We start from the raw sequence: 24659 nt of genomic DNA, 5'->3' as shown, positions 1-24659 counted from the left end.
CCACCTCTGTCTCATCCTTTCCCAAGCTCTTGGGCCCAGGCAGCCTTCCCCCTGCTGGCCTTATGGGGGGTGTGGGGAGAGCTGCCACCTAGCCAGCTCCTGTGAGGCTGCTTACTCCGCTGCAGGTAAAGGGTAAAGACTTCCAGAAGATTCTCCCAGTGCTTTGGTGGCTGCGGCACCCCCCCCCCATATCCTTTTATCTGTGACCCTGAGATTTTACATCTCTGTCTGGGCATTGTCCCACAGAGACCTTAGAACCTCCACATGGGACCCAACCTAACCAACAAAGCTCACTGCCACTTCCTGGGACCCTGAAATCACCGCAGGCCAGGAACATAAGCGCACTTTTGTTATAGAGCGAGAAACTGAGGCAGACTGTGGCAGCCTTGCCAGAAGAGTTCAGAGGCCTCTCTCCAGTATCCCCACTCCAAGACCCTGCTTTCCTACTGCATACTGCATAGATTTTTTTGTCGAGGCAGGGGCTCTATTGCTAAGCCACACCCTAATCCCAGAGCACGCGCGGGTGGTGGTGGGGGATACCTCTGTGTGCTAGTAGAATAATGGAGGGAGGTTGTGCGGTCTCTGTAGTCCTTGTGTGTACTATTTGTCCATCCTGGAAAACTCCCTGGAGCTCCTGGATGGTGAACTCACACCCATAATCCTTTGCCTTGGACCCCAAACTCCACAGCTGGTGGGAGCTGTCCCAAGGCGACTGGTGTCCTGGGGACGTTGGAACCCAGCCTGCCACAGAGTGACAGATTGTGCCACAGGGCCAGTTTCTTGTCTCACTTGTGCCTTAGTTCCTCTTTCACACAACGCGCCCAGCCTCCGCACACATCCCAGGAGCAGAGGGCACTGTCTGGCCGACCTAAAGCAAGGTGTGTGGGGTTGGAGTGGAAGGGTAGCAGTGGAGGAAACTGAGGCCGGACCAAGCTGGGGAAGCCAGTTCAGTCACCCAGCGAGTGCCCCGCCCTCCACCTATCACAGCTGCCCAGACCGCCAGTCAGTTCCTCAACAGCCTGGGTGGGAGTGTTGTGATAACCCACAGCCCCCATTTCCTCCTGGCCAGGAAGGAGCCGGGTAAAGGAAGCATTAAGAGAAGTAATATAAACACTCCCCCCTGCCTGGCGCGGTCCAGATCTGGCCAGGCAGACAAGGCCGGACAAGTGCGCCCTGCGGGCACTGCGCAAATGGGGCTCTCCATGGACCGCAGCCCATACTCCCGCACGGGGAACGGGGAGAGAGGTTGCTGGTACTACCTGCGCTATTTCTTCCTCTTCGTGTCGCTCATCCAGTTCCTCATCATCCTGGGCCTGGTCCTCTTCATGATCTATGGCAATGTGCACGCCACCACCGAGTCCAGCCTGCGTGCCACGGAGATCCGCGCCGACAGCCTGTACAGCCAGGTGGTGGGACTATCGGCCGCACAGGCTAACCTGAGCAAGCAGCTGAACTTCAGCACTCTCGTCAAGGAGTCGGTCATGCAGCAGCTGCTGACCACGCGGCGCGAGATGGAGCGCATCAACGCCAGCTTCCGCCAGTGCCAAGGCGACCTGGTAAGAGGCGGCCTGTGTGCCCTGGGCTGCAGCCCTGGGCGCGCCCAAATTCTAAACTCCATGGGCAGAAATCTGGATTCCCCTCTCCCCGACACACACCTTCCTTCTTTCTTTCTTTCTTTAGAACATGACCTCATGTAGTTCAGGCTGGTCTAGAACTCGCTGCATAGCCAAGGATGGCCTTGGGCTCATGACCCTCCTGATTCCACCTCCGTCCGGAACTCTGGGATAAGCAGCCAGTGGTCAAGCCTGGTGTATGTAGTACATGTTACACCACTGAGCCACACGGCCTTACTCTCTCCCCTCATTCCCCACCCCCACCAGAGTATGACTATATAACCCAGGGTGGTTTTAAAGGACAAGTCTCTGCCTCAGCCGCTTCAGTGCTGGGGTGATAGATGTGTGTCACCCCAAGTAACTAAGGAGGATCTTGTGACAGTGTGATTTCTCCATGGCAGACACATCCCATCAAGAAAGAGTTTGCAGGCCCGGGCAGTGGTGGCGCACACCTTTAATCCCAGCACTTGGGAGGCAGAGGCAGGGTAGATTTCTGAGTTGGAGTCCAACCTGGTCTACAGAGTGAGTTCCAGGACAGCCAAGGCTACATAGAAAAACCCTGTCTCAAAAAACCAAAAAGAGAAAAAAGAAAGAAAGGAAGAGTTTGCTGCAGGTGGCTTGGTTTTTAAAATGAAATGTATTTATTACACATGCATGTGTTTAGCCACAGGCCATGGCCTATGTGTGGAGGTCAAGGATGACCTTCCACATGTGGAGGACTTGACTCAAGTTGCCAGCCTCAGCAGCAAGTGCCTTTACCCACTGAGCTGCCCTGCAGGCCTGACCACTCAATTTATTAATAACTAATCTATCTATTTTTTGAGTCTCACTATAGCTCTGGCTGTCCTGGAACTCACAGAAATCTGCCTGCCTCTGCCTCCCAAGAGCTGGGATTAAAGGTGTGTGCACTGTGCTGGACCCTCTGATCCTTCAATTTAAAAGATTTATTTATTTATTGTATACAAGTACACTATTACTGTCTTCAGAAACACCAGAAGAGGGCATTGGATCCCATTACAGATGATTGTGAGCCACTATGTGGTTGCTAGAATTTGAACTCAGGACCTCTGGAAGAGAAATGGCTCTTAACCACTGAGCCATTTCTCCAGCTCCTGATCCTTCAATTTAATAACAAAGTCTTTCTTGGGATAAAATAGAAATTCATAATTTCATGGCTAGGCCCCTGGAGGGGAACTCGCTGGGTGAATGTGAGGGTGGGAACACAGGCAGACCCTGGCATTGTCTGCCTGTAATTGGTATTTAGCTGGGCATCCCGGGCATTGACAGGTCCTGCTGCCTCTGCCTGCCCCATGCCTGCTCAAGGAAGCTTCACAGAGATGGTAAACAGACTCAGAAGGCTAGGATCTCCCTCTGTGTGACAAGGATGAACAGAGCTTGGGGGCAGCTCAGAGCCCAGCCCTTGCCCAGCATGGATGAAGCCCTGTGCTCCATTCCCTTTACTGAGCATGGTGGAACATGTATATTACTCTAACACTTGCAAGCTGTAGCAGCAGGAGCTGCTTCAAGGTTAGCCTGGGGCACATAGACATTGTCAGAGAGAAACAGAGACAGAGACAGGGAGGGAAGGGGAGAGAGAGAGAGAGAGAGAGAGAGAAAGAGAGAGAGAGAGAGGAAGAGAGAGAGGGAGGGAAGGAGAGAGAGAGTGACGGAAGGAGAGGGAGAGAGAGAGAGAAGGAAGGGAGGGAAGGAGGGAGATGAAGAGAGACAGAGGGAGGGAGGGAGGGAGGAAGGGATGGAGGGAGGGAGGGAAGGAGAGGGAGAGAGAGACAGAGAGGGAGGGAGGGAGGGAGAGACAGAGGGAGACTCATCTTTGAATACTGTGTGGTAGGAAGGACCCACTCTCATCTGGGTGGACCACCAAAGGCCCTAGTTTTTCTAAAGGCAGAGCCCACTCTGATCTGGGATAAGTTACAGAGCTGAGATCCTGGAGACAGCTGTCTCCACACAGCTCCAGCACAATGTCACACACATCTGACTGTGTTCAACCTAGATATCTCTGCATTGTCACAAGGAGAACAAGAGGCTGCAGGCTGAGGCAGCTTCTGACCCAACAGCAAGGGTGCTGGTAGGCACCAAATTAGGGGTGAAGCAAGGATTTCCTGGAGAAGACAGGGTCCTAAGCTGCCTGAGGATAGAGGTGGTCTCCTCCCTCAGACCATCACGAGACCCAGCCTTCTCCCTCAGACTAGCCTGACAGGGAAGGCTAGGCACCCCGAAGCCTAGGATCCTCCTCAGGGAGAGCTGCCTAGGGCCTCTTGGGTTTAGGGCCCCAGGTCAGGATCATTGCTGACATACTCACACCCACCCAGTTTCCCAGACTTCCTCACTGGAGAACACAGGGCCAAGATTTCTGGGGTTTTAATTTCCAGTTACCAAATTTATATACAGCAGGGTTACATACATAATAACCCTGACCCAGAGCCTTCTCCACTAAGTGTGAACTTTGTCCCACGTGACATCCCAGCCCTCATTCTACGTTTTAAAAATTTCCAGCCTGGGCTACATGACCATTTGGCTCAGGGCACTGGGGTTCCTTGGCAAGCTGGCTTTCCCATGGTGGGCAGGTACTCAGCTGCCTCCACTTGGTCATGTCTGTCCTGTCTCCTACTTCCCCATGGCATTAATGGATCTTTCTGCTCACCTTTTCTCTCTCTACTTTGTGCCTCTTCTCTTTTAGGTTTTGTTTTTAGATAAACTTTTGCTATGTAGCCGAGAATGACCTTTGGTTTATGGTGTCCTGTCTGAAACAACAGGCACACAACACAGCTTGCTTCTGTGGTGGTAGGCACAAAACCTGGCTTTGTGCTTGCTAGGCAGGCACTCTAGTGCTAAAGGAGAGCTACAAACACTGTCTTAACTGAGCTACAAGCACTCTGGCAACTGAGCTCCAGTCCCAGCCTCTGCATTTGTTTAAGAGAGGATCTTGAGCTGGTGAGGTGGCTCAGTGGTTAAGAGCACTGACTGCTCTTCCGAAGGTCCTGAGTTCAAATCCCAGCAACCACATGGTGGCTCACAACCATCTCTAATGAGATCTGACATCCTCTTCTGGAGTATCTGAAGACAGCTACAGTGTACTCACATATAATAAATAAATAAATCTTTTAAAAGAGAGAGAGAGAGGATCTTGCTCAGCGTGGTAGTGCACACCTTTAGCACTTGAGAGGTAGAGGCCGGCAGATTCTGTGAGTTAGAGGCCAGCATGGTCTATATAGGGCGTTCCAGAACAGCTAGGATTACAGAAATCCATCCCAAACAAAGGAAGACAGAGTCTTCCTTTGTAGCCCAGGCTAGCCTCTAACTCATAGAAGATGTCCTACTCCTGAGTGCTGAAGTTACAGGTAAGAGTCACCTCACCTGTTTTTATTATGGGCTGGGTGGGGATTGAACCCAGGGCTTTGTGCATCTTAGGCTACAGTCACCTAACAAACTGAGCTACAAGCACTCTACCAACAGAGCTTCAGGCCCGGCTCTGGTAAAACTCTTGGAGGTCCCTTTTGGAGGCCATTGTGTGGAGATGGATGCTGAGCTGTGTCACATGTCCAAACCTGCAGATCACCTACATAAACTATAATCGGTTCATCGCTGCTATCATTCTGAGTGAGAAGCAGTGCCAGGAACAACTGAAGGAGGTCAACAAGACCTGCGAAGGTGAATGCAGGTCCTGGCGGGTCTTGGTGGGGGGCTGGGGGGCGGGGGCGGGTGTGGAGAGGGGGAAGGGAGGGAGGACAGGCACACACAGCTGGGATGGGAGGACAACATGCAGCTCAGGGGCCAGCCTGGGCTCACCCCCGTCTGCCCCGGTCCCCAGCCTTGCTCTTCAAGCTGGGAGAGAAAGTTAAGACACTGGAGATGGAGGTGGCCAAGGAGAAGGCAGTGTGCTCCAAGGACAAGGAGAGCCTGCTGGTAGGAAAGCGGCAGGCGGAAGAGCAGCTGGAGGCCTGTGGCAAAGCACGGGACCGGCAACAGCAGGAGCAGCAGGTGACCGAGGAGCACCTGCGCAAGGTGCAGTCCCTGTGCCTCCCACTGGACCAGGAGAAGTTCCAGGCGGACGCGCTGAACGTGTGGCGAGACTCGCTGGTCTTCCGTACCCTGGATAGCCTGCCCTACTCCTACCAGCTGGTGCCAGAGTTCTCATCCCTCCGCCGGACGTGCGAGAGCCTGCCGGGCATCATGAGCGCCAAGATAGAAGAGCTGGCGCGCGGGCTGCGCTCGGGCATTGAGCGCGTGACCCGTGAGAATGTGGAGCTGCGGCGTCAGAAGCTGGAGCTGGAGCGCGCGGCACAGAGCGCGCAGGAGGCGCGGGCGCGCGCCGAGACCGAGAGGCAGGCGCGAGAGACCCAGCTGCGGGCGGAGTGCGCGCGCCAGACGCAGCTGGCCTTGGAGGAGAAGGCGGCGCTGCGCGCGAAGCGGGACAGCCTGGAGCGCGAGCTGGAGGCGCGTAAACGCGAGCTGGAGCAACTGCGCACCGAGGTGGATGTGCGCATCAGCGCGCTGGACACCTGCGTCAAGGCCAAGGTGGGCCTTGCCCGCCGGTTTGGGACCGGTGCTCCTGGTTCAGCCTGGGGTCTTGGGAAGGTCAGCCTGGTGGTAGGTGGGACCTGAGGCCGGAGGATGCCACTGAGGAAGGGAAGCTGGGCCGGGAAGTTTCGCTCTTAGCAGGAATGATGGGAACCAGGTTTGGAAGGGGGTTGAGTCCAATGAAGAACTAGGGGGAAGTGTGATGGTTGGAGGTGACTTCGGGGCTGTGATGGCCTTGATCTCCCACCTAAGTCAGGCTCATCTGATGGTGTCTCAGGTTGGTTTGGAATAGGACCTAGATTCCCTAGGCCAGGCATGGTGGCGCCCACCTCTAATCCCAGCATTCCATTCGGCATGCAGGGGCGAAGGACCTCTGTGACTTTCAGGCCAGCCAGAGCTACACAGAGAGCTACTATATCAAACAAAACAAAACATCACCAACAAAACCCCACCCAACTGTAGCTTAGGCTTTTGTAGAGGACAGAGGAGACCAGCTCCTCAAACTTCTTTCCTGTTCTTCCCATAGTCGCTGCCAGCTGTCCCTCCGAGAGTCCCAGGCCCACCCCCCAACCCTCCACCCATTGGTGAGTAACTGCTAGAGGGGTCAGAAGTCGGGACTCCTGGTTCCACACCCCACCTCTCTTCTTCTAGGCTGCTCAACATGAACCCTCATTCTTTTTTCTATAGATCCCGCTAGCCTGGAGGAATTCAAGAAAAGGATCCTGGACTCCCAGCGGCCCCCTATAGTCAACCCTGCTGTCCCATCCAGGTGAGATGGTCAATCCCAGAACTACAGATAAAGGAAGCTAGATCGGGGTTCAGGGTGGAGGGAGGCAGAGCTCACACTCGATGCCTCCTCCGTAATGAAGCACCTGCATGTCTACTAGGGCATGGCGGGCAAGGCAGGGCTTTAGAGGGAGGTGAGCTTGTGAGCAGGAGGATGGAGAGGAGGCAGCCACAGGGAAGGGTGTCCTACGCAGCTGGAACAGCCCGCACAGAGGCTCAGAGACTGAGAAGGACAGCTGACCAACAGCACTCTGAGTCTCATAGCCTGTGTCCCGATGTGTGTGTGAAGGGGCAGGCCAGAGACCAACCCCGGCCATGGCTCCTCGGTAGCCATCCACTGTGGTCTTATGTTTTCCCTACTAACTTATTGTATGTGGACAAACATGTACTGTGCCACTTGTGTGGAGATCAGAGAACAACTTTCCACCACGCAGTCCTGGGGTCCCTCAGATCACCACTTTGCTCGTCGAGTGATCCTGATGGGCCATCCACCATGGTTTTGGTTGTTTGAGACAGTCTCAGTGTGTTGGTCAGACTGACCTGGAACTCAGAGATCAGGCCCCGAGTGCTGAGATTAGTCACGTGCCACCACAAACAGCCAGCGTGTTTTGATCCAGGGTTGCTCTCTGGCCTGGAGCTCACCAAGTAGGCCAGGCTGGCCAGCCAGCAAGTGCTCCAGAGAGCTGTCATCTCCCAGCACCACGGGGGCATGTCCCACCCAGCACACTCGGCTTTTTTTGCCAGGGTTCTGGGATAGAACTCAGGCCCTGCTGCCCCACAGCTGGCTCTTCACCAAGTTACCTGCCTGACCCCAGAAGCCTCCCTGTTTACTTTTTGTTGTTGTTGTTGTTGTTTTGTTTTGTTTTTCAAGACAGGGTTTCTCTGTATAGAGCCCTGGCTGTCCTGGAACTCACTCTGTAGTCCAGGCTGGCCTCGAACTCAAAAATCCACCTGCCTCTGCCTCCCAAGTGCTGGGATTAAAGGCGTTTGCCACCACTGCCCAGCCCCTGTTTACTTTTACAAAATGGACGTTGGACTGGCAAGAAGGCTCAGCAGGTGAAGGTGCTTTTGCTGCCAGCCCAAGCCCCAACCAACTCCCACACACTGGGAGAGAATGGATTCCAATTGTCTTCTACCCCCATACCCTAGCCATGGCACAGGTGCACTGCACACATAACAAGGAAATAACTAGACAGCCAGGATGGTGGCCAGCTCTGGCGGCTAAGGCAGGAAGCCTGAGCCGCAGTGTGGGACCCTGCCTCAAATAGAAGGCAGCTAGCCAGATGTGGTAGCGCATGCCTTTAATCCCAGCACTTGGGACACAGAGGCAGGAGGATCTCTGTGAGTTCGAGGACAGCCTGGTCTACAGAGTGAGTTCCAGGACAGCCTGGTCTACAGAGTGAGTTCCAGGACAGCCAGGGCTACACAGAGAAACCCTGTCTCAAAAACCCAAAGGGAAGAAAAGGGGACTAGTCTAGGATAAAGGCCGTCAGAATGGCGAGTAAATAAAGCGAGGTCCACAGCCAAAGAAAGGGGCCAGGGCTGTCCTCTGAGCTGGACCAGGGCATCTGGCACTTGGTCAGGTCCTGGCCCAGTGCCCACTCACACCCCACACAGTTCATCAGGAGCCCAGTCATCAGCTGGAGACACTGGAGTGTGCGTCATAGGGAAGGTGACTCAGCCCCTGCTCCCTGCAGAGCCCCAGCCACTCCGATTCAGGTCACATCACCTGACTGACTGGGTCACAACTCAGTACTCAGGAAGCTGAGGCAGGAGAATGAGCAGTTCAAGGCCATCCAGGACTACCTAGGAATCTAATTTTTGTTAGCAGTTTAGGTTCCAAGGGTCAGAGCGGCCTCTGGGACTTTATGTATATGGGCACCTTGTCTGCAAGTCTGTCTGCGCACAAGAAGAAGGAATCTGACGCCGTTGCAGATGGGTGTGAGCCACCACATGCTTGCTGGGAATTGAACTCAGGTCCTCTGAAAGAACAGTGAATGCCCTTAACTACTGAGCCATCTCTGCAGCCACAGTCTTTGTGATTTTAAACCAAATCTCAAGACCTAGGCTTCAACTTTCCTCCACCATCTCCTGGTCACCACACAGCCCCTTTTTAAAATATTTATTTATTGTTTGAGACAGGGTCTCACTCTAGCCTTGGCTCACTTGGAACTTATTATGTAGCCCAGGCTAGCCTAGAACTCATAGAGATTGGCCTACCTTTGTCTCCCAAGTGTTAGGATTAACTTAAGGCTGTGTGATATCACACCCTGCCCCAATATACAACCCAGGCTGGCCTCAAAGTCAATTCTCTGCCTCCACCTCTTCAGTATGTCCTACTGGTATAGGCCACCATATCTGCTCTTTTTTATGTGTGTGTGCACGCACACATGCACGCTCTGGCACATGGGTACATGGTGCCTAGAGCCCAGAGGGGCCAGAGGAGGGTGCTGAGTGTCCCCTGTCCCCTGACTTGTAATCAGGTCCTGGACAAGCACAGCAGGCTCACTGCTGAGCTGTCTCTCCAGCCCTACTGAGAGACTTTTTTTTTATTATTTTAAAGATTTATTTATTTATTATATATAAGTACACTATAACAGCTGTCTTCAGATACTCCAGAAGAGGTTGTCAGATCTCATTATGGATGGTTATACACCACCATGTAGTTGCTGGGATTTGAACTCAGGACCGTCAGAAGAGCAGTGAGTGCTCTTCAGCCCTGAGAGACTCATTTATGAGACTGGGTCTGATTTACGTAGCTTGGGTTGGCTTCCAGCTCCAAATCATCCTGCAAAAAGGTAGGGCAGTGAGGAGTCAGCCTTGGAATCATACATAGACTTGTGAGCCTAGCACTTGGAAGACCCAGGCAGGGGTTCAAGACTACGGAGTGAATACTTTTTTTTTTTTTTTTAAAGGAAGGAAGATGGGAGAGAGCAAAGAAACATTCAAAAAGATGGATGAGGACAGGGTGGGCCCTGGGCTCCTCGAAAGCTCCCTCCCCCCAGAGCCCAGCCTCCTCACATGCTTCCCCTACCCCTCACCCTTTTGGCTGGGAAGTTTCTATTCTGATCCCCACTTCTCAGAAGAGGAAACTGAGGACCCAGCCAGGTCACACACACACAGGGCCAGGACTCTCCGCCCATGACCGCCCAGTCTCTCTTGAGGACCGGGGAAGCTTTTGACATTGTTTACCTTGAATGGCGCCCATGCTGAGGGACAATGCTCACTTAGGTCTGGCCCCCTCCTGTCAGCCTTCAGGGTGCCCGGAAGGGCCCTCCCCTGTGGCTGGGGCCATGGCCACCGAGGCCTCTTCCTCACCCTCCAGACTCTCCAGGGCAGTGCTGAGCCTTCTGCTCCTCATTGACTATGCAGGTGCAGAGCTCTAGCCTGGGTCTGTGTAGTTTCAAGACAATGTGTGGCTATTCAACCTTGATGATTTCAAACTCAACCTTTCTTCTTCATCAACCTTGAAAGGCCAGGGTGCTAGGACAGTGGTGGCGCACACCTTTGATCCCAGCACTTGGGAGACAGAGGCAGGAGAATCTGAGTTTGAGGCCAGCCTGGTCTACAGAGTGAGTTCCAGGACAGCCAGGGCCACACAGAGAAACCCTGTCTTGAAAAACCAAAAGAAGAAAGTAAGTCTGGGTTGACCCCCATCTTCACATCCAATTTTAGTGTCATTTAATTAATGAGTTTCTTTATTTTGAGACACGATCTTACCTTGTAAACCAGGATGGTGTCAAACTCGAGATCCACCTGCCTTTTGCCTCCCCAGTGCTGGGATTACAACTATTATTATTATTATTATTATTATTATTATTATTATTATTATATATTCCCTTTACAGTTCAATACCAACCCTTTCTCTCCCCCCAGTACCTCACACATGTCCTCTCCCCACTCCCCTTCCCCTTCCCCTTCGACCCATCTCTGTGTCAATCTACCTTGCAGTGCCAGGCTAGGCACATCCTCTCCCACTGAGGCCAGACAAAGCTGTCCATTTAGGGGCGCGGGATCCATAGGCAGGCAGGCAAGCAACAGTCTCAGGAACAGCCCCTGCTTCAGTTGTTTTTGTGTCCCGCATGAAGACCAAGCTGCACATCTGCTACATATGTACAGGAAGACCTAAGTCCAGCCACGCTTCCTCTCTGGTTGTTGGTTCAGTCTCTGGGAGCCCCCAAGAGTCTAAATTAGTAGACTCTTGTTGGTCTCGCTGTGGAGTCCCTGTCCTCTATGGGTCCCCCAGTCCTTCCTACAACTCTTCCATAAGATTCCCCAAGCTCCAGCTAATATTTGGCTGTGCGTCATTGCGTCTCTTTCCATTGGCTGCTGGTGGAGTCTCTCAGAGGACAGTTATGCTAGGTTCCTGCCTGTGAGTGTAATAGAGTATCGTGAATAGTGTCAGGGATTGCTTCTTGTGCATGTGATGGGTCTCAATTTGGGGCAGTCATCGGTCGACCATTTCCTCCATATCTGCTCTCTTTGTCCCTGCACATCTTAAGTGGCCTCTTCAGGATCCACATCCCCCACTTACAACCAACCTTTAAAAAGAAAGAATTTCAGCATCCAGAATGTCTTTATGTGTGCTGCTGCCTGTGGAAGCCAGGACACTGGTACCCTCTGTCAGTGTCCAGCTAATGCCCTTGAAATCAGGTTCTCCCTGAACCTGCGGCTCCTTAGGCCCCAGCCACAGCCTCCTCCAGACACTTCGGTCACAGCTGGCCTCAAATTCACAGAGATCCTCTTGCCTCTGCCTCTTGAGTGCTGGGATTAAGGCTGTGCACCCCATGCCTGGGCAGCACCTGTCTTTTTAACTGGGCCCTGAGGATTGCAACTCAAGTCACCATGCATGCACTTTTCCTCACTGTGCCATCTCCTTGTCTGTTTGCACTGCTGACAGGAGTCAGCGGTGGTGAGGAAAACCCACATGTGGTTGCAGTAATCAAAACAATTGTTCTTCCTTCCTTTTATTTAAAAAGCCTATCAGATTTATTTGTATGTTCCTGTGAGAGCCGAGGCACACCAGGACACCTTGTAGGAAGGAGTTTGTGGTCTCTTCCACCCTGTATGTCTTGGGGTTGGACTCAGGTCAACAGGCTCCGGGAAGACCCTCCTTCAGCCCACAGTGCTTCCTTTATTGATATTTGCATTATTTTAATTGTGTGCATGGGGGTATATGCACATGAGTGCAAGTTCCCACAGAGGTGTCATATCTCCTGGAGCTGGGGTTTCAGGCAATTGTAAGGTTACCTGGTGTGGGTGCTGGGAATTGAACTCCGGTCCTCAGGAAGAGCAGTATGAGCTCTTAACCACTGAGCCACCTCTCCAGCTTACAGTGCTTCCTTTTTTATTTTATTTTATTTTATTTATTTATTTATTTATTTATTTATTTATTTATTTTACAATGCTTCCTTTAAATGAGATCAACCTGCTGGTCTGGTCATTCCAGCCAGTTTCCTGTGCCAGAAGGTTTCACATTTTGAGTGGGTGGGATCTGAGACAGGGTCCCACTGAGTAGCTCTGGCTGTCCTGGAACTCCTTCTGTAGACCAGGCTGGCCTCAGAGATCTGTCTTCCTCTGCCTCCCAAGTCCTAGGACTAAAGGTGTGCACCACCACCTTCAGGCGTCTGGCTGGGATTGGTTTTTTGTTTTTTTCTTTTTGTGTTGGTTTTTTGAGAAAAAGTGTTATGTAGCCCAGACTGATGTCAGATTCCCCATGTAGCTGAGGCTGGCCTTGAACTCCTAACCCTCCTGCCTCCTTTGCCATTGTAAGTCCTGATATGCGCCTTAGGTCTCACAGCCCTGAAGAACCAGAGGCAGAGTAGTATAAGCCAAGGGACAGTCTGGGGCGGGGGGCTGGGGGCTGAGGGGGAACCAGATGAAACTAGCTGAGCCAGAGTACAGCAGCAGGATGAGGTCTGACACCTCAGGAGCCTTATCAGGAAATGGCCTAGGGTCCCACAAGGCCCCTCAGCCTCCACTTCCCAGTTGTCCTTGCTTGAGACACTCTGGAGTGGTCTGATACTCGGACTTATTTGGACCAATGTTATAACCCGTGGCTGTCATCTCAGTACCCAGGAGGCAGAGGCAGGCAGGTATCTGTGAGTTTGAGACCACACTGGTCTACAGAGTGAGTTCAAGGCTAGCCTTGGTTACACAGAGAGTCCTTGTCTCAAAAACAAACAAAGGAAGATAGGTGTAAAAGCCCCATGAGAAGACCAACCAAGAATCTGGCGACATAGAAGCGGATGTGTTTGTAACTTTTTTCACAATGATTGACGGTGTATATGTGCATGTCACAGCACATGCGTGCCGGTCAGAGGACAATTTGTAGTTGTTGGTTCTCTCCTTCCACCTTGTGGGTCTGGGAGCAAATTCAGATTGACATGCTTGCAAGCACCTTCACCCAGTGAGCTCTCTCGCTGACCCACGATTTCCTTATCTTAGTTTCTGACATTGTGGGAAGACTCCACTGGAATCTTCCACAGAGGCCAGGACAGGCTCACCAAGGAAAGGACCTAGGGAGGAGTACGGGGACTCTGGGAAATGTGCCTTGGAACGAGTGACCAGTGGGAGGTGGGTGAGGAGATGGGTACCCAGCCTTACTTACCTCACGGCTGTGAAGGACTTTGGGGGTTCCAGAAGGCTATCTGTAGGCAGCACGGAGCTTGGCCTGCATGGAGATTTACAATGGGTTCTCTCTGGTTGATTCAGGGGAAGTGACCTGGGCAAGAACAGAGGTCACCAGGCAGTCAGGGAGGGGACCAGAGCCAGCCAGAAGGAGAGCCTAGGGCCCCAGGGAAGAGCTGGGGAAGGAAGGGAGGGGGAGAGGAAGCCAGACTTGGCTGCAGACCCCCAACCCCCACCAGGAAATGCCTCAGCACCACTTCTGACCCCACTGGAGCTCCTCTGCCAGGTGGGTGGGAGGGGGTGTGGGGGGCATTCCAGTCCGAGGGATGCTGTGGGGGTGGGGTGGAAGCCTCTTGGAATTATTGGCACTTAGGTGGGGCTGATGTCCCAGTTGGGGGACAATGGGGTGGGGGGGATGAGACCTTGGTGTCACTTTTGGAAGCTGTGTACTTTGAAGGGTACTGGGCAGCCATGTAGAGTGTGCGTAGGGTAGGCTCATTCGAACAGTTTTCCTACTGAGAGATTAAAAGAGAAACCAGAATCCCAGCACATGGGAACTGAGGCAGGAGGGCTGAGTTTGAAGTAGCGGATATGGAGACCCAGGTCTCAAGCCCCTAGAACATTGTGAGGCCTCCCTGATTCTCAGTCTCTCCAGCTGTGTAGCAGAGACAAACCTTAGGGCGCTTCTGGAGTTTGGGTCTAACCTGGAGGCCCAGCCCCACTTTACCATGAGTTGTAGTAGTCAGGTCAGGCCTAAGAAGGAGACAACAGAGCCACGCTATGTCCCTGCTGCAGAGTAGCCCCTGGGCTCTTCAGCGTTTGGTGCCTGCTAAGCTTCCTGCTTTCCCTTCCCCAGTGGCTGAGGACCCAGCTGCTGCAGGACAACGCTGGGTGCCAGAATCATCCACCTGTGAATGGGGACAGCCAGATGCCCATAGTGCTGGACGCCTGCTGTGCCCCGCCAGCAGCCTCTACCACCACACCTCCTCTGGCACCCCTTCACTGTCCCCTGCACCCCACCATCCCCCAGACACTGGATTTAGGGCACACACAGCTGTGAGGTGACATCACATCGACCCCTCGTGCAGTGACCCGGATGGCACCCCACCTGCACATGAAGCACCCGCAGCTCAGCTGCCACCCTAGGCACCTCCTCCAGTTTCCTATCACTCTGCTCCCGACCTGGGAGGTGAGAACAGGAAACCCACCCTTCTGCTCCCTTGGGAGTTTCCAGCCTTGCTCTTAAAGGCCCCTAGGGTTTCCAGATTCTCCCTGAGAGTTCCCAGGCCTCCCCTGAAGGGCTCTAGCCCCTAATACCCACAGGACTTTCATTAGGTTTTAAAGCCTTTCCAGAGTCTGCAGGCCTCAAGGGTAGATGAGAGTCCCCCATGGATCTTAGAGCCCTGGAGTGAGGCTTCCCACCCTCAGCCTGGCTTGTAGCCCTTAAAGGTATTACTGGCACATAATAAATATCATGAAAGTCCTTATTTGTTTGTGTTTGTTTGTTTGAGCCATGGTTTCCCTCTATACTCCTGGCCATCCTGGGACTCACTCTGTAGACCAGGTTGGCCTAAAACTGGGATGAAAGGCGTGTGCCCCCACCACCTGGCTGGTTTCTGTTTCTGTTTTTATTTATCTGTAAGCAAGGTCACACTGTGTGTGCCAGGTTGGCTTTGAACTCTGGATCCTGCTACCCCAGCCTCCTGAGGGTTGTGATGACTCTCATGCTCTGTGATGACTGGTGAGACAGCTCAGCAGGTTAGGTACTGACTGCTCTTAGAGAGGCTGGGTTTGGTTCCCAGCACTGACATGGCAGCTTATAACTACATTCAGGGGATCTGATGCCATCTCTCGACTCCAGAGGCAGCAGACATGCAGGGGGTGCAATCATCCAGGTAACATAGAATCTTTAAATGAATAGATGGCAGCTGTGGCGGCATGCACCTTTCAGCCCAATCCCGTGGCTCAGTGGGTAGAGTGCTTGTAACTTAGTTGCTAGAGTGCTTGTAGCTCAGTTGTTACAGTGCTTGTGTATGTAGCATGAATGACACCCTGGACTCCATCTCCAGCACCACATAAACTGGGTACGGTGTTATTCTAGACCTGAAGAGGCTGAGGCAGGAGGATTGGGACTTCAAGGCTAGCCTGGGCTACAGGAGACCCTGTTTCAACCATCAGGACAAAATAAAAATTCAAAGTTATCCTACCTCCTTCTGGTGCAACCATATTGGAATGAGCATCTCCTCAGGTTGGTACAGATGCAAAAGAGAGAGAGAGAGAGAGAGAGAGAGAGAGAGAGAGAGAGAGAGAGAGAGAGAGAGAGAGAGAAGTAGCCCTTACAGAAACAATACACAACAGAATGAAGGTCTGCCCCTGGTGGGGAGGCTGAGGCAGGGGATTGAAGGGCAAGGACAGCCCTCTAACCTCCAGCCCAGCTGTCTTTGAATCCCAGCATCAAGCTGGAGCAAGAGAGGGAAAACCAGACAAACATGAAGGCAGAAGGCGGCTGCTCCCCCAGTGTTGGCCCAGCGGGAGCAGGAGGTGAATCACACAGCCTGGTGTGCCACGCTCTGCCTTGGGGACAAAGAGGCGATATTTCCTGGATCCGGAAATATGGGCCAGAGCCTGTCACTGCAGGAAACACTCGGCTGGAGCCCCGCCAACCAGGCCACCAGGGGTCAGCCTGGGAGGCTGCCCGGACGGCTGGGATGAAGGCCCCAAGGAACTGGGGCCGTCCCTGGCCCAGAGCCTGAGCTCTGGGATGAAGCCGACCTGGTGACCAGAGAGCCTGACTGAAGGTCTGTTAGCCACAGGCCTGGGTGCAGATGGTGCTCAAACTCAGCCTTTGTTTTCTCTTCCCAGACACCATGTTCCAAATCTGTACTCTCAGCTAACAAGATTGGGAAACAGGAGGATTGCTTAAACCCAAGAGTTCCAGGCCAGCCTGGGCTATATAGTAAGAATCCACCTCTAACAACCATGACAATAGTTGTGATAATGAGTGTGAAACATTCAGACAGAGAGTCCTACATTGCGGACGTGAGAAAACAAAAGCCTGTCCCCAGCCACTGCCTAAGGAGGGTCCTTTACTGGCACAGTCATCTCTCAGTTATGGAGTCTGAACCAGCCCTCTGTTGCTCACACATCCTCCACGGCTCTCCGTCATCCTACAGACATCATCTAGTTTCTCAGCCACTTTGGCAGCTCACAGACCCCGTTCAGCCCTGGCTGCTCTTAGAATTTCTGATCAGGACTTAAAGGTGAGCAGGGTTTATTTGCTTCATTTGTGTTCATTTGTTTCGTTTTGAGACAAGAGCCTCACTATGTAGCCCAGACTGGCCTCCAACTCATAGATCCTCCTGCCTCTGCCTCCACAGTGCTGGGATCACAGGCACACTAACATGGCTGGCTATGCTTTCCTTGCCTAGATCCATGGATGAGAGTACTTGTTGCTCAAACAGGAGGAACCAAGTCTCAGTCGCCCATATAAAAGCAGGGTATGGCTGTGTGCCTCTAATCCCAGCACTGTGGGTAGAGAGACAGGAGGATGCTCAACGCTGGACACAGAATTGAGACCTGACCTGTGTCCCCCTCTGGCACGTATGTCCACTAGGATCCCCACACCCACGTGTGTGATAGCATCACACACACACACACACACACACACACACACACACACACACACACACACACACAAACACCATGGGGCAGGGGCTTGGCTCAGTTTTATCTGCCCAGACCCCTCCTCGGGGCAGCTCTTCTGGATTCCCTAGGTGTAGCCCTTGGTCCCTTGGGCTCCTAGTCTCATCCCTGCTCCCAGGCCCCAGGCAGGGCTCCGGGGCGGAAGGGGGCCAAGTGCCCAGTCCGACCGCCTCCGCTGGGTGAGGCCCTGACTCTTTGGGGATTTCCTGCGTTCTCTATAAATAGCCCCCCGTCGCTTCCCACAAATTCCTCACCCTTCTTGGAAAAAAGGGACTGCGGCCAAGGCCTCCATGCAGCTGTGTGCCAGCCCCGAGACAGGAGGCCTGCAGCGGGCGAGCTGCCCAGAGGGGCGGCCCCGCCCAACCCGAGGCGCCACGGCTCCTCCTGGGATCTCGGGACCCTTCCCCTTTTCTTCAAGACAGGATCTCGCTTTATAACCCAGCCTGGCTTGGATCGGGTGCTGGGGTGACAGGCGTGCGGATACCTCAATTAGGACGCACTTTTGGCCTGGGCAAAGTGGAGAGTTAGGCTAGTAACGCTCGCCCTCTCCTGGCGGGTCGCAGCAGCATTCTTACAATCAAGTCCCAGGCAACATCATGTTACATGGAACCATCATGCTTTACTCTCAGGAAGACAAGACCCAAGTGACCCCAGCACCCTACAATGTTGCCTGAGACAGAAGGCTCTCCATTAGATTCAATGTGGGGTGCAACTGACTGCTGAAACCCAAAGCCAGAGGTCATTAGGAGAGGCCACTCTGAGCCCTGTTTTCTTAGCACTGGTGATGCGGAGGGGGCGCGGATGCCTGTAAGTTTGAGGCCAGTGCCATCTACAGAGTACGAACCTATCACAAACACTAAAATATATATATATAAATAAAATAAAAATATCTGATAAGGGGCCAGCAAGATGGCTCTGCATATCGAAGCATTTGCTGTTAGAGGACTTGAGTTTGGTTCCTAGCATCCATGGGCTGGAAGTCCAGATCCCGGAGATTCTGTCTGGCCTCTGCGCTCACACACCCTCCCTCACCACACATACATATAATTAAAAATAACCAAGTCTCTTGCTGATGGCCCTGATGGCCCAAGTTCGATCCCTGAGACCCATACTGTCATTGCAGAGGACCCCTGCAAGTTGTCCTCTGACCTCCCCGTGTGTGCTGCGGACTCCCCAAGGGTGGCACAGGCCTGACACCAGCACAGGGTCCCACGTTTTCATTGAATAGCCGTGACTTCAGGGATTCATAACTGTGTAAAGTGTGTGTGGGAGGTGGGCAGAGGTGGAATAAAAAACCTCTTGGGTGTTCAGCAGTAAATGGAGCGATCCTATATCCAGTCACAGGGAACACAGTGGAAATGCTGTGTGGGGTGGAAGAGCCTGAGTACTGCGTGACATTAGGGCTTGACAAGATCCTGGTGCTGCTGAGCTGCAGCTGTGGTCCCTCACACCCTGTTCAGGTGTGGGGCGTGGCCCTGTGGCCCTGAAGATTAACAAGCAGTGAAAGCCCTGAGGAAGGGCACGGAAGGACATTTTCTTGAACTGTGTAGCTACCAGTCAGAAAAATCTCAGACAGGATGACTTTTAAAAAGAAAGGGAATTATTGGGGACTGAGCAAGTGAGAATATGGGGGAGGGCATCATCAGAGCACAGGAGATACTTGGATGAAACTGTCAAGGCAAAACTTATTCCAGGTACCACATGCTACTACAGAAGGAAAAATAAATACATGTATTTAATCGGCAAACGGTGCAATAAGTAGAAACACGTCAGCAAAGTTCCGGAAGGTAAGGGTGACTGATCCTTGTGAACACACGTTTCTGGATTACCTGAACTCTTCATTCTCCTTCGGTAATTAAAAATGAAAACTACGAAGCTAGGGGTGTGGCTCAGGGGTGGAGCCCCCCACTAGAACCAGCCAGTAAGGGGCGGGGGCGGGGCTCGGGGGTGGAGCCTCTGCCCAAGAATCCCCAAGTGATGGGCAGAGGATGTGGCTCAGCACAGAACATACACAGGTTTCACCTGCAGTGCTACATCAGACAGACACCTGGCAAGGTGATGTGGGCCTTAGTCCCAAACATCGGGGGTGAGGAAGTATCCGTCCCCCGGATTCCTGACCCGTGTTGTGTCTCTCTCTCCTCACCGAGGAGGGCTGCAGACCCCAGTGCTCTCCTGCCCTCTGCTAGGTCTGCCGTCTTGGATCATGGCCTTGTGGGAACTCTGAGGCTGAATCCCAGGCTCTGGACCTCACTTGCCCACACAGAAGTCCTGGAAGATGAGATCCAGGATCTCTTCGGTTCCCCCTCCACCTGTGAGGTGGCTTAGTTGTCTCCGAGCCTGGCGTAGGGCCTCGGCCGCCAGAGCCAGGTCTGTGGCCATCCGGTAATGGCCCAGGGCATCCAGGCAGCCCTGGAGGTGGTATTGGTGTCTAGCCCGGGTCAAGAGCGGTGGTCCTGTGGATGGGTCCCCACACCTGCCAAAGACAAGACCTAGTTGTCTCACTCAGCCTGTGCAGAGGACATTTGAAAAGGACCTCCCACGGAAACCTTTTTGCCAGGGAGAGAAAGAGACTGAGGCTGAGGGACAGGCCTGAGCTCAAAGCCAGCAGCTCTGTTTACACCTGAACTTGGGTGGATGAAGCTGAAGGTGGCTGAGGGGGGACTCACACCGCAGCCAGCTCCGTCTTCAAGGCCTGCAGGAGGCCGTCCATCCCGGCTCCAGTGTGGCACGACAGGAGCAGGTGAGGAGGCAGGGCTGTATTGCAGGCTGGGGCATTAGCAGACAGCAGATCAGATTTGTTGAGCAGCAGCAGGAGGCGCTGCCCGCTGCCACCACTGTTGTTGCTTTGTTCTACCAGTGGGGCCACCACAGTGTCCAGGAAGCTGCAGCTGGAGGAGGAGGACAGGTCGGAGGCATCCAGCACCCCTAGGATGATGTCAGCCTGCTCCAGCCTGGGGAGGAAGGATCAGGAAGCATAACCATGGAGGATCCTGGGAAGGCACTGTGGGTGCCGCTCAGAGAAGCGACTCAACTGAGGGAGGAACAGCCACTTTAAGGCATGACCCAGAGCAAAAGCCAGGGCAGAGGACAGATGCCATCGTCTGGCCAAATCTGTTAGGGCACGTGGGTAGGACTTTGGCAGGATGAGGTGGGGTAGAGGCACCACAGGTGAGGCTTAGCTAAAGGGGCGGGGCATGGCAGAACCGTTGGGGGCGTGGCCAAGGGAAGAGGATGGAAAGCAGCGGCCAGGACACAGAAGAGGTCAGGTTGTGAGTGTTGTGAGGTGGCCTGAGGAGTGATAAAACAAGACTTGGGGAGGGGAGAGGATTAAGGGACACAGGCCAAGCTTGCTTCTCAATCAAATTACGAAGCCTCCCTGCCCCCAACTTTGAGGGGCCTCAAAACTTTCTTTTTTTGGGAATAATGTAATCGACTCTCTGGTAAGAAAAGGCCACTGGTCACCATATTCTCAGCCTTCCACCTACCTGTGGCGGGCCCTGCGCACACCCTCCTGCTCAACAGCGCCCACGCCTTCCCGAAGCCCCGCGGTGTCGCTCAGCAAGACAGGGAACCCAGCCAGGTCCACGGGAGTCTCCAGCACGTCACGGGTAGTCCCAGGCTCTGGGGACACGATGGATACTGGCTTCTGGCCTGAATGGTAGGGACAGTGTGATATAGGGCATAGAATGGAGGTAAAAGCCCCCACTTTCAGGAGGCGCTATCTGCCACTCGTGGCTTTGAGCTACCAGTGGGGCCACCACAGTATCCAGGAAGCTGCAGCTGAAGAAGGAGGCCAGGTCGGAGGCATCCAGCACCCCTAGGATGCTGCACCCCCGCCCAGAAGAAACCCACTCCATCCTTTCCTGAATCCCACATACTGAGTAGATTCACCAGACTGCTCTTGCCCGCATTGGGCGGTCCAGTGACCACCACGTTTGCCCCGGAGCGGAGCCTCTGTCCACGCCTAGCATCTCGCAGGTGAGAACACAGCGCCACCTCCAGGGCTCGCACATCTCTGTCCGCTGTGGGAGGGAGAAGGCAGGCGGGGAGGAGGGGGAAGAGGGAGGGGCAGGGGAGAGCCTAATCAGCAAGGTCTCAGGGCGGCGGAGATGCCAGCCCCACCTCCCCCAAAGACAGACATACCCTGCTCCAACACACCCTCTTCCAAATTATCATCCTCTCCGAAGTCAATGTAGGCCTCCACATGGGCCAGAGCCTGGGGGGAGGGGAGATGGCACGGGTGCTCTCAGTTCTAGCTCCAGCTTGACCCACACGACCAGACTGGACTCTCACAGGCCTAGAGCTTTCTCTAAAGAATGCATGGATGGAGCTGAAGAGACGGCTTGGCAGTTAAGTGCACTGACTGCTCTTCCAGAAGTCTGAATTCAATTCCCAGCAACCATATAGTTGCTCACAACCATCTGTAATGGGATCTGATGCCCTCTTCTGGCATGCAGACATACATGCAAATAGAGCACTCATAAACACAAAATAAACAATATAAGTAATATAAATCTTAAAGAAAAAGAAAAAAACACGTTGATGGGTGAACACGCAGGCTTGCCTTGGTGAGGGTCTTCGCCCAGCCTTGGCAAAGCTGGCTCAGTTCTCCATCCAGCTGCCTCAGGGCCTGTCGACGCTGAGCCTCGGTTTCTGCATGAATCAGATCTGCCAGTCCCTCCACTTCAGTCAGGCTCAGCTTGCCATGGGCAAATGCCCTCCTGGTGAACTCCCCAGCCTCGGCTGGCCGCAGTCCTGGCACACTACCTTCAGGAAAGTATCACAAGGTCTAAGCTCCTTGACTCCCCATCCAGTGGCAGGTGACAGCCAGCAGAGCAACAAACCAAACCCCAGGAGGGTTTTCAGGTGACACAACTGCTCTACTATGGTCCCCTGATCCTGTAAGGAATCCCAGGAAGCTTACTTATTCTCTGGGCTGGACCCTAATGGGTCAATTACTGGGTGTGACCAGGGCACCCCACGGGGGGTGTGGGTAGATATTCCTCTTAGAACCCAGGCCAGCAAGCTGTTGAGGTCACCTGTAGTTGCCCTTCCCCATCAATACTGATTACATACGCAGGCCCCAGACTGAGTGCTGGCCATCAGGGGCTTCCTGTGGCAAGCTTGTTGGAAGAACACACATTAAGTAAAGGTCTCACACTTCTTCCTGGGAAGGCAGGACCCTCCCCGTCCCCACAGGAATCACAGACAGCCTGGTTGTACGCTGATACCTCGTACCAGCTACTCATCAACTCCCTGAAAAGGACTTAGTCCTTCCTCCACACAACCACCACCAAACATGCACTTGAGCTTGAGCTGTCCTCAAAGTCCTCCCCGTGCTGCAGTTTCTGCGCACACGTGTGTGTGTGTGTGTGTGTGTGTGTGTGTGTGTGTGAGAGAGAGAGAGAGAGAGAGAGAGAGAGAGAGAGAGAGAGAGAGAGAGAGACCAGGGAGTCAGAGGACAGCCTGCAGGAATCAATTCTCACCTTTCACCACTCACGTTCACATTTGGCAACGATCGCCTTTACTGGCTAAGTCATCTACAAAGTCTGGGTTAATGATACATCTCTTCTCCCAAATGACAATGTGTTTTGCAGTCTATACCCAATACCTTTTAGTCTCCCCTAGGAACAGTGTCACTCAACAGAGGCTCACCCAATGCCTGCAGGACGCCGCTGACCACCGCAGGACCTCCATGTACGTGCAACTCCACGCAATCCTCACCCGTGAAACTCTGGGGTCCTTGTATGAGAAAAAGCAGAGTCAGTCGATGGGCACGACCCGGGTTGATTCCCGGAGGGGACTGAGACCCGGACACGAGTACCGTGGGCTCCTGGATCCGGCCTCTTACCTGGGAACCAGAGGACGAGCGAGCGGTCCAGTGGCTCCCCGGAGCACGGGTGGCGGAGAAGGCGCAGGCAGGCTTTGCGGGCGGGAGGCGGCTCCTGGAGCGCCGTGAGGCTGCGGAGCGCGAGCCCGCTAGCTGGGCCGCTGGTGCGGATCACTGAGATGGCGCAGCGTCCCTGGCCGGAGCTGAGCGCGAAGATGGTGCTCCTGGGGATCAAGGACTCTCCACCGGTGCTGCAGCGTGCGCACAGCCTGGGCATCGGAGAAGAAACAAGTAAGCGCATCCAGAAAGCCGAGCCTCGGGGTAAACAAGGACAGACCGATGGTCACCCGTGGATGCCCAAGCTGTGCGAGCGGCGGCCAGGCAATAGGCATGGAAGGACATGGCAACTCTGGGCGGAGGAACCGGGTCTGGAACTTCAGGGGCAAACCTAGGGCCTAAAGCAGCGCCTCGCGCCGTGACAGCGGGTCCGTGCCACCCACCTGTGGGGCGCCCACGCCGCCTGGATCGCCAGGGCGCTCAGCCCACGCCACATAGATCCCTAGTTTGCAAGCACCTGGCCTACACTCCTGCAGGGCTTCAAGTTCTGGAAGAAAAGCCCTGGCCCTTTGCGGCGTGACTGGCGGTACGACTCTCAGCTACCATTGGATCGCCTGTAGGAGGTCCCGCCCTCCATCTATAAACTTTGGTTCCTATTGGCTGATCCAAGGGAAACGAAGTGGGGATACGGGTGTGTACAGCGCAAGAGTGTCCCGTGGAAACACAGAGCAAAATTTTCGGTTCCTAGAGCCACACATATCTGACACAATAGTGGGAGGAAGGAAACGCAGGCTATATCGCATCGGAGGTTCGAGCCTCGTCTTTTCCTTGTGCCCGTTCCGTATTCTTAGAGAAGCTAAGAAGCTATGTGTGCGCTCCGATTTCACGTTCATGAAAGGCAGCGCAGAAGGCGCTTGCCGCCAAACTGGACAATCTGAGTTCTACCCCCGGGATCAATTTAGTGAAGGAGACCAGACTTGTGCAAGTTGTCCTCAGACCATCACGAGGGGTGTGTGTGTGGCGGGGCGCGGTGAGTATTCTGCACCCAGTTAGAAACCGGAAACTCGAAGCATCATAGAGACTGCAGGGGATGAGTTCCGGAGGAAGCCACGCCCTAGGCCAGGGAAAAACTGGTCCAAACTTCTGGAAAGTTTCTTCCTGGCCCTTCTTGGGTCTCTTCACTGACCCCCGCTACCCCATCTTTGCCAGCTGCAGCTCCTGGGCAAGCATCTTTAGCCAGGCGCCATCCCCAGGCTAGGAAGCCCCCCCAGGCGGCTCCAGCCCAGCTCCCGCTCCAGCCCTGGCTTCCCCGCCCTCTCCGGGGTCCAGGTTGGCCGCAGGTCCGATGTGTTAGGCATCCTGGGGCCTCGAGTCACCTTCGGGTTAACCCGGGACAGCGCTGATTTGCCGAGTGAAGGAGCAGTCTCGAATACCAGATTCGGGGCGGGCGGGGCCTCGCGAGCGCGCTTGCACTGCCAATTCTCTGGTTCTGGACTTGTGCG

At 53.9% G+C, this 24659-nt stretch overlaps 2 protein-coding genes across 3 annotated transcripts; one reads left to right on the top strand and one right to left on the bottom strand.

Moving 5' to 3' along the window:
- The first annotated feature begins 1083 nt into the window (after positions 1-1083).
- On the top strand, positions 1084-15051 carry Plvap (plasmalemma vesicle associated protein). The gene is made up of 6 exons (XM_031340235.1): positions 1084-1556; positions 5186-5282; positions 5443-6149; positions 6679-6736; positions 6840-6921; positions 14425-15051. Exons 1-6 carry the CDS (start codon positions 1191-1193, stop codon positions 14429-14431), a joined length of 1317 nt encoding a protein of 438 aa, XP_031196095.1. The 5' UTR covers positions 1084-1190; the 3' UTR covers positions 14432-15051.
- Positions 15052-18978: 3927 nt separating this feature from the next.
- Gtpbp3 (GTP binding protein 3, mitochondrial) lies at positions 18979-24348 on the bottom strand. 2 transcript variants are annotated; one of them, XM_031340233.1, is made up of 9 exons: positions 23601-24348; positions 23122-23369; positions 22926-23012; positions 21835-22037; positions 21414-21486; positions 21149-21292; positions 20756-20921; positions 19937-20221; positions 18979-19743 (listed from the first exon to the last, which is right to left on the bottom strand). In XM_031340233.1, the coding sequence occupies exons 1-9, from the start codon at positions 23651-23653 to the stop codon at positions 19518-19520; spliced, it is 1485 nt and encodes a 494-aa protein (XP_031196093.1). In that variant the 5' UTR covers positions 23654-24348; the 3' UTR covers positions 18979-19517. The 2 variants fall into 2 exon arrangements, with proteins under 2 accessions (XP_031196093.1, XP_031196094.1); XM_031340234.1 differs by having other exon boundaries at positions 21429-21486; positions 23601-23737.
- Between the last annotated feature and the right edge of the window lie 311 nt (positions 24349-24659).

The sequence above is a fragment of the Mastomys coucha genome, unplaced genomic scaffold, assembly GCF_008632895.1.
Source record: "Mastomys coucha isolate ucsf_1 unplaced genomic scaffold, UCSF_Mcou_1 pScaffold22, whole genome shotgun sequence".
Taxonomy (NCBI): Eukaryota; Metazoa; Chordata; class Mammalia; order Rodentia; family Muridae; genus Mastomys; species Mastomys coucha.
The sequence above is the reverse complement of the archived record's forward strand: the minus strand, read 5'-3'. Positions and strand labels throughout refer to the sequence as shown.